Genomic DNA, 9,124 nt, shown 5'->3' with positions numbered 1-9,124 from the left:
GCACTGTCAACTTTACTACATAAATAATCTAACTCACTTCTGCTCTATGTCATTTGAAAACAGCAATGATTTTAAAAGGGTTGATTCAAAGGCAAGGCTTTCTGATTCATGATTGGAGATTGGATCATTTAATTAAGATCAGATTTGCTTTTAGATTTATAAAAGGTTCCAATTCACAGCAGATTGTGAAGTAGTATGGCAAAGTGGATAGCTGTCTGAATATGGAATCAGAGGACTCAGGTTCAAATCTTGCCTTGGTCCCTTGCTCCTTATGTGGCCTTCTATAGAGTCACTTAATCTGAGTCTCAGCTTCCATATTTATAAAATGATAAATTTTTACTAGATGGCCTTTAAAATCTATTCTAACTCTAAATCTATGATCCTATGAAATTTGAACCATAAAACAACTTAAACAGCTACAGATTTTTAATCTTTTTTGTTGTTCAGAAGCTGACATGAATTGCAGAACCTCCATAACTATTATTCTCAAGGGACAGCACATATGTGCTTGACCATACCCACAGAAGCAACTCATCAGCAAAGAACAATGCTACTGTTTAGTACAGGTGGCACTAACCATTATGCTATTTTATTGTTTAGTGAATAATTATTATTATTTTTTGCTATGTTTAAAAAACATATCATATCATCTTAAAAGCCAAAGTTCTGAAGGTCAGGGATGCATTTTATGCTGACATATTCCCTGAATTTCCAATAGCTATTATCACCACTTAGATTCTGGGTCAAATTTCTGTGCATATATTGGCACCATTTGTAGAAGAAGTTCCCAAAGTAAACATCTGTAAATGTAGCCTATACCAGAAATGAAAAGTCTCTGAAAAAACTAAATCTCAGTATCGTATAACCCCTTATGGACTTTCTTAAGAATTATAGAAATTCATGTCATATTTCCAAGAAAAACACTTCTAAGGAAAATATTCTGCAGTCAGCTGTAGCAATAGCTGAAATCCTGAAGTTTGTAATATTGTGTTATATTACAAAGGGCTGGGGTCTTTTTTGGGGGGGAGGTGCAGGTTGAGAACATGGAAGATGTTTTAGACTGCTCTTCAGTCCTTCTCTATGTGGGCAATCCATGTGTTGAATGTAATTAAGGGACCCATTCAAAGAAAAATACTTGTCTTGTTTGTCTTGCCTGCTCTGAGTCAACAGTGATCAATCCTCTAATGAACTAGATGAAAGAACGCTGGAAGAAGGAAGGAATTGTTTAGTCCTGCTCAGCTCAGCAAGGATATTGAGTGTATTCTTTCAAGATAGTGACTCAAATGACTGGAGTCACAGATTCATTTCCTGCTTCATACTGTGCCCATTCAGGAAGGCAGAATTGGTCACTGTGTTTTTAGCATTGCTTTTCAGAGAAGTCATCCGCACAGCAGAGGAGCTAAGCAGGTAGCTGGTAGATCTCTCCCTAAAGGCCCTCCTTCCGCAACAAAGCTGACTATTGAAATGTCTCCTGAAGCTCTCGCTGAGCAGGTAAAGAGCAAATGGGTTGACACAAGAATTGCAGAAGCTCAATACGCGGGCCACTAATGTGATGATCATGTGGCCAAGGGATGGGTCAATTTCTTTGTAGTTGAAAGATCGATACATGTAGAGCACATGGTTCGGAAACCAACAGAGCACAAAGCAGCCCACAAAGACCAGGACAATTTTAGCCAGGCGTTTTCGTGTTTCCATCTGAAAACAGAAGAGAAATAATCATCCAGATGAGCAGAATCAAATCAAGTCAGCCCCCAACCTAACAGTCATTGAAAAGAGTGAAGTGGACCTTGCTATGACAATGCATCCAAATGGCACCAACAAAACAATGACTTCCTTTCATCAAAGTGGCACCAGGCAGTGCTGTGAAATCTCTGAGCTTAATCGCACTTAGCATTGCCTTTACCATTTATATTTGACAGTTTACATGCACTGAGAAGATAAATCATGAGAAAATGCCTAAGCCTTTACATTTCCGATCCATAATCTTTCAAAGCTCCCTTGTGTTTAACTGTTTTTTCTTTTTCTTGAGCTTCCAGCGAACACGAATTATATCTGTTTATGTTAAATCCACCCAATTAATGAGGCATGAAAACTAAACAAACTTGGGCATTTTCAGACACAAGACTAGTCTGAGTAGGAAAAATATAAGAGACTTATAAAGTAGAAATAATTTTTTAACCCTTACCTTTCCAAACAGACATCCAATACTATTGTATATTGATAGAGCCCTTTAAAGTTTACAAGGCTCTTTCCACCCAAGAGCCCTTTGAGATACAAACATTAGCATCTCTATTTTAGAGATGAGAAATCTGAATCTCGAAGAGTTTAAGTGACTTGCCCATGATCACATGGCATAATGCAGTGCAAAGGATACTGAATTTAGAGGCACAGAGCAAAAGATCAAATCCTGGTTCTACCACTTATTGTCTGAGTGACTTTAGGCAATTCATGTAACTTCTCTGGGTTTCCTCATAGTTAAAATGAAGGTGTTGAACTAAATGACCTCTGAAGTTTCTTCTAGCCTTAAATCTATGATCTGTGATCTATGACCTTTTTAGTTCAAGTACATTTTGCTACCTGTATACATATATTACTGACCTGTGAAAATTGTCAAGTATTTCACAATTTTAAAATGGTTAAAAAATAAATTTTTAAAATCTAAATTAGTTTCCTTTCATTTCACTATAGCAAACATTTTGAAGATAATTATTTTGTGAATAGTCTCCAGGAACTTCCTCAGGGGGGAAATAGTGAAGGGATTGCTGTTCTTTTGTTTTATCTCTAAATCATTTTATACCACTCAGTTTCTGACAGTTTGATTATATCTATCTCAGAATTTTAAAATAAGAACTGTGTAGCAAATTGAGAAAAGGTACTGCTACCAAGTAAGACTTTTCGTTGAGTTACTAGAATATGTGGACTATGTTCAGATCTGTGATTTTAATGGCGTATTGGTGGTTGAATTGTACTTTTCCACCCAAATCTGGCATAGTGGGAACATTACCATTCATTTCAGTGAAGGTTCCCCTATACATATGGACAACTACTCCTAACGTCCTCTTAGAGAGTTAACTGGCACTGAAAGGTCAAAGTGACTTGCTTACGGTCAGTTAATGTCAGATAGAGAATTTGAATATACCTTCCTGATTCTGAAACCAGTTTATTATTCTCTATATCATGCTTCCTTCCAGGTGAAGGTGCCAAATTTAAAATTATGCTTTTGAGGCCCATTTCAGTAACAAATTACATCCAGATTTAGAGAAAGCAGTTTTTCTGATCCAAGTTAATATTCCAAAAATATTAACTCTATCTCATTAGTCTTCTGCTCAGAAATTACTACTTCAATTTCACCTCCTATCTCTCTGGCTGCTATGATTTAATATTTGACAGTAGAATAACTGGAACTATATGGTAGTACTGCTTAGATAAACAAAAAATCTTTAATTACTACTGGCTCCAGTCATTTCCAACAAGTCATTCAAAATGACCAAGAAATTCACTAGCTCATGGCTGCTGCAATCTCATGGTGAGATGATGCTCAATATTCATTCCACACACTTCCCTGCAAGGTTACTCAAGATCTGTCACATGCAAAACCCTCTTTATCCCAAGAGATCTAGCAATCTTCCAGAGAAGAGGAAAATAAGGAAACCTATGGGGTTTTTACCTTTACACTTATATTGTTTTCTATGAACAATTCCATTTGGCTTGGAATGATTTAACAGTTGATAATTTGGGTTTTTAAGTTTTTATGTCATTTTAAGAAATAAATGTTTGCAGCCTTTAAAAAGTCCATTAACTATAGGATAAAGTCCAAATGTCCCCTGTCCCATACTGATCTTTTCTTCCCCTGAATTTTCATTGTCTACAGAATAAAGTAATAATATTATAGAATGGTAGAAGAGGAATGGGCCTATAGAAATGATCTAATTGAATGCCCTAATTTGTTGATGAGTTATCTTTATATCTATATCTTATCTTCCAAGGTATATTGAACATTCTTTGGACAGAAATCACGCCTCCAATTTCTTAGTCTTTCTCCGACTCTAACATGGTACCTTGACACATAGTACAGAAATATTTTCTTACTAGTTGACTGATTTGGTGGCAAATACACATTTTCTGACTGACATTTTTGGTTGTATATCTTCCTGGGCACCAAAGAGAAAAATTGCCTAGGTTAGAAAAAAATAAGTTTTATGGGCAAGGATTCTTTGTATATAATACCCTATTTGGAGGATATACAATTTGAAGCCAGTGAGTTTTGAGTTTTGTTGTCAAGAGTTTGAAAACTGATCATCTAAACTGCCATTGTGGTATAAAAGGCAGAAATTCCTCTACTGCAGCAACCATGAGACTAGAAAGCATGAGAAAGAAACAATATAATAAAGAAGAAAGAGTACTAGGTTCAAGTCTCACCTCCAACACTAGATATATGATCCTAGTGATATAATCCAATTAAATACATTGATCCTAGTAATATGATCCAATTAAATACATTGGGCCTCAGAGTTATTATTAAAAAGTGTTATATCAATGTTATTTAGTATGGTAGAGTAAAAAACTAGTCAATGGTAATGGTGGAAAAGTACAATTCAACTGTATACTTTGCATTTATGGTACCAAATATCCAGATGATTGTCTGAAATGAAATGTTCACTTTTCAATCAGAAAAGGAATATCATTAAGATGCAGCTTAAGAAAAAAAGTTGTGATTGAAATCCCCACTCAAGAAACTAAATATTGATAATACTATTTCAGTAGAGCCTAGAACCCCATCCATATTTCTTTTATTTTTTTTGTATTCTATCTAATTCGAAGGAAGTTAGAAGACTCATTATTTCATAATCTAAATCAACTCAATTCTTCTCCTCTCAAACAAGGAACAAGCAGAGATAATTTGTCCCAACCTATGAAAACCAATAAAGGATTTCTTTCTCCAGGTTTACACAGAAGGCTGCCCTTTAAAGCTCTGGTTTTCAGTAGTAGTGTTTAGGTTCCTTTTTTAATTAAAAAAAATCATGCTTTTGGTGGTGAAGTAATTTGGAAATTTACTTAAAAATTTTTACTGTGGAAATTCAGGGCCAACTCTAAACAAAATTGTGCAGGAGTCAAAGTTCACCGTCAGTCTCTTTCCACCTCCTGACACTCAATTCTCCTTGGTGTTCTGCACTTTCATACTACCTTCAAGCTGCCTTGTAACAACCACAGTTTTACCCCACTTATGCTTCCTTCCCCATGCTCTAAAATTAACTCTTCCATCCTTTATTCTTCAACAAAACTCCAATTCCCTATCTGAATTTCAGTTAACTGCTCTGAGAAAAAAAAATCTGATTAAACTAAGGCCAGAATAACCATGACTAACACCGTTATATGCTAAACCCCACTCACCAAGACATTTACAAATAAAAAAGACATTAACCCTGAGAAATTAATTTCTAATAGAATTTTAAACCTTATTACAGGATGGTGGAGCACATATTGGAGAGGGGAAATAAGACCTTCTAAGAGCACTTCAAATCAAACCACATTGTGTAAATATATAATCCATTTATGTACCATTCTAGTCCTGACTACAAAGAAGACTCTAATGCTATTCTGCTATTTCATCCTAAGAACAATTAAACCCTTACATTGACTTGTGACTAAAATCTCTTATATGTATATTCTATCCCTCTTAGAATGTGAGCTCCATAAGAACAGAGACGCTCTCTCCTTTTCTATTTTTATCTCCAATGCTTAGCACAGTGCTTTGCATATAGGAAGTACTTAAGAAATGATTTTTCATTCATTCATTTAGTTTCCTGGGCTTATAAGGTAAAATGAAAAACAATTATTAATATATAGTACTTATTCCTACCCATTTATTACCTGCTTTTTCGAATGCTCATTGTATTCTCCAGGGATGTTGTGTGCACTTTTGATTAATGTTTTTGCAATGTGATAATAATAAATACTTATGATAACAAGAGGTATGAGGAAATAGACCAAGAAAATCATCACTGAATGGATCTTTGGATGTAACTCATCAGTCTGTGGGTATGGCATACATGCTATGAAGCTGCCATTATCCATATTACTGATGTGGGCCACTTCAGAGAACACTGCTTCAGGAACTGCTAATAGCACAGAAATGACCCATATGCCAATGGCTTTCATACAGGTCCACAGGACTGCACCTGATGTCTGGATATCCATGGGATTCACAATGGCTTTGTATCTAAAAAGAAAACAAATTTTTATTTTATTTTTCAAATTTCTTCTAACACAGGTAAAAGAAGTCAACATTCTACTATTTAGGGACAAATTTTCCAGTTTGTGAATTGTCTAAGTATTTCACTCCTCATTTTTCCACCTATAGGTAATTTTCACTATTTGTTAGTAAGGTGTGTCAGAGATTAGGCATGAGTTACAAGTTCTAGTCAATGGTAATTTAGTACACTAAATGAAGAATCAAAATAGTGCAGATAATCAAAAGTTGTAGCAATTCAAGAATTGTTAATATATATAACAATAGTACACATCTATATAACATTTTACAGTTCATAAAGCATTTTACATATCTTATCTAATTTGATCATCACGAGGTTCTATAATCATAGCCATTTTACAGATGAATAAACTGAGGTAGTTAGAGGCAAATGACTTGCCTACAGTTATATAACTAGTGTCAGAGGCAGGATTTTAACTCAAATCTTTCTGAGTTTGAGTCCAAGTCTAGAACTCTATCCAATACACCATGTAGTTGCCTTATATTTTGGTATTTGCTTTTGGCTATGTCTAATATCCTAGAATAGCACCTAGGTAACACAGAGTCCTGGGCCTGAAGTCAGGAAGAGTCATCTTCCTGAGTTCAAATCTGACCTCAGACGCTTACTAACTGTATGACCCTACACAAGGCACTTTTTTTTGCTTTTTGGAGGGCTATTGGGGTTAAGTAACTTTCCAAAGGTCACACAGCTAGTTTTTGTGTTAAGTGTCTTGAGGCCGGATTTGAACTCAGGTCCTCCTGACTCCAGGGCCAGTGCTCTATTCACTACACCACCTAACTGCCCCACTTAACTCTTTTTGCTTCAGTTTCCTCATCTGTAAAATGACTTGGAAAAGGAAATGACAAACTATTCCACCATCTTTGCCAAGAAAACTCCAAAGGAGGTCACAAAATGTTAGACACAAATGAAAAAAAGCAATTTCCTGGAAATTCATAATATTTCTGAAATCATTAAGTCACTGGGTTCTGATGTATGAAAATGTGATTATACTCTACTCAGAACTCTTCCCTGATTTTCATGGGGAAGAAATATGTCTTTACTTCTTCTTGGAGAGAGAATCCTTTATTCACACCAACCTAAGTAGTATTGCCCTTTTTCTGCCTTAATTTACTATATTTACAGTTTATCACCAGGGAGAGGGAGAAAGACAATTAAGTAAGTTAAATGCTTCCATTTGGATGAACAATGGAACTAAAATAAAAAATGGAATTAATGAAAGACTTTATCACCTGCTTTATTGTGTAAATAAGAAATTGAAAGCATACTTTGAGATCAAATATTATAAACAGATCATTGAAAAACTTGACTGTACTTTAGAACTAGTTGAAGCTGTATTAAGAAAAAAATCAGTGATAGAAGTATAAACTCTTAATTTAAAGGAAAATGTGGAGTTCATCTCAGATCCATGTTCTTCCCAATTTCATATTATCAGGTGTAATCAAGACCTAGCTTTCTACTCTGTTTTCTAAGCCAGTGTTTTCCAAACTTTTTTGATTATGCATTCTTATCAGTATATTGGTTTGGGTTTGCTTTTTCCTGGTACGCAGATTGGCTAGGGGAAGGAGAAAGAGTAGGGGATGCCAATGGCACCAGTGCAGATGCCACTATAGGTACTAAGGCAGGGATTAGGTTATAATTGCCTGAGAGGTTAGCAGCTTGCACAACAGTGGAAAAGCAGTGACCTGGGAGAGTACTAGACCATAATGGTGAAGGGTAGATAAATATATTTGTGTTGGATAAAAGCCTCAAGATTAACTAGGGTGGAAAACCAATTCATCTTCCCACCCTATGACTGGTTTATCACATATCCCCTAGGGGTCAAGTCACAAGCTCCTGAAGAAGATCCTAGCCCCTACTTTACAGATTACTTATTTTACCATTGGATGTGAAATATTAAAATCATAGCATTTTAGACCTAAAATAGACCTTCAATTTCATTTAGTCCATACCCTACATTTTGCAGACAATGGTTGGATTGCATAGTGATCCCAATTCCTCACTAAATTTTTTTCTTACAAAATGTAGCAGTAATTTCATAAGAGAATTCCTGTCACTGCAGTGCAAAAATAACAAAACTAATGATACCTTTGAACCCAATGAAAGCCCAATCTTGAGAATATATCCTGAAACCATTGCATGCTTTACTTTTGGAGGGCACAAATCCAACTGTAACAGAAGATAATGGGAGAGGTCATAGGAACCTTTGTTCCTTTAAAACCAGGAGAACCCACAGCTTAAATTTTCTTAGGCTTAAAAGGGAGAGTTGAGACCAATGTGATGTTCTATGTAAGTGTCATAATATGAATTCAAAAATGTAAGAAGGGTTATCTCAGAATAGGCAATTTATCAAATACTCAATCCCAGGATGGCAATGCAACACTGTTTTATAATCTGAAGTGTGTTTTTACCTATATATCTTTTGTTTCAAAAGTATCTGTCTTTGTGAAAGTATTTTTTAATGAAAACATATAATAAATAAAAATAGAAGCAATCAATCAGGTTTCCTTTAAACATTGACAGGAAAAAATGTGTGAATAATGATGGTACCCAAACTATTTTATATGTAGGCAATAACATAGGCTGATATGGACAGAGGGCTATTTTCACTCATACAAATAAACTCAGTAAAATAGTTTCAGTTTTAACAAATGAGAAACAAAAAATGGAAAAAGAAAAAAGGAAACTAGAAATATGATTTATGTATTGAAATTTTAATGATCCTTTTATCAAATCTTGCCTGCCATCTCTATTTGGTATGAATGCATAATCAATTGATTCAATCATAATTTTAAAAAGTAAATGAAAATTATCTCACCTTCTAAATTCCTTTCTGCTTGGAAAATCATCTCATT

At 35.0% G+C, this 9,124-nt stretch overlaps 1 protein-coding gene across 1 annotated transcript; it reads right to left on the bottom strand.

Moving 5' to 3' along the window:
- Positions 1-505: 505 nt before the first annotated feature.
- NMBR (neuromedin B receptor) lies at positions 506-6,213 on the bottom strand. Its single transcript, XM_069077110.1, has 2 exons — positions 5,872-6,213; positions 506-1,695 (listed from the first exon to the last, which is right to left on the bottom strand). The coding sequence occupies exons 1-2, from the start codon at positions 6,196-6,198 to the stop codon at positions 1,294-1,296; spliced, it is 729 nt and encodes a 242-aa protein (XP_068933211.1). The 5' UTR covers positions 6,199-6,213; the 3' UTR covers positions 506-1,293.
- Between the last annotated feature and the right edge of the window lie 2,911 nt (positions 6,214-9,124).

Source organism: Petaurus breviceps, unplaced genomic scaffold, assembly GCF_028583685.1.
Source record: "Petaurus breviceps papuanus isolate PSGF00001 unplaced genomic scaffold, PetGlider_PUasm1.0 90977, whole genome shotgun sequence".
Classification (NCBI taxonomy): domain Eukaryota; kingdom Metazoa; phylum Chordata; class Mammalia; order Diprotodontia; family Petauridae; genus Petaurus; species Petaurus breviceps.
This window is presented reverse-complemented; position numbering and strand designations above follow the sequence as displayed.

Excerpts from the sequence above, each read along its gene's own strand:
- NMBR (XM_069077110.1), bottom strand. The coding sequence starts at position 6,198 with ATGGATATCCAGACATCAGGTGCAGTCCTGTGGACCTGTATGAAAGCC. Across the intron at positions 1,696-5,871 it reads ATGAGCATTCGAAAAAGCAG|ATGGAAACACGAAAACGCCT; the intron begins GTAATAAATGGG and ends TTCTGTTTTCAG.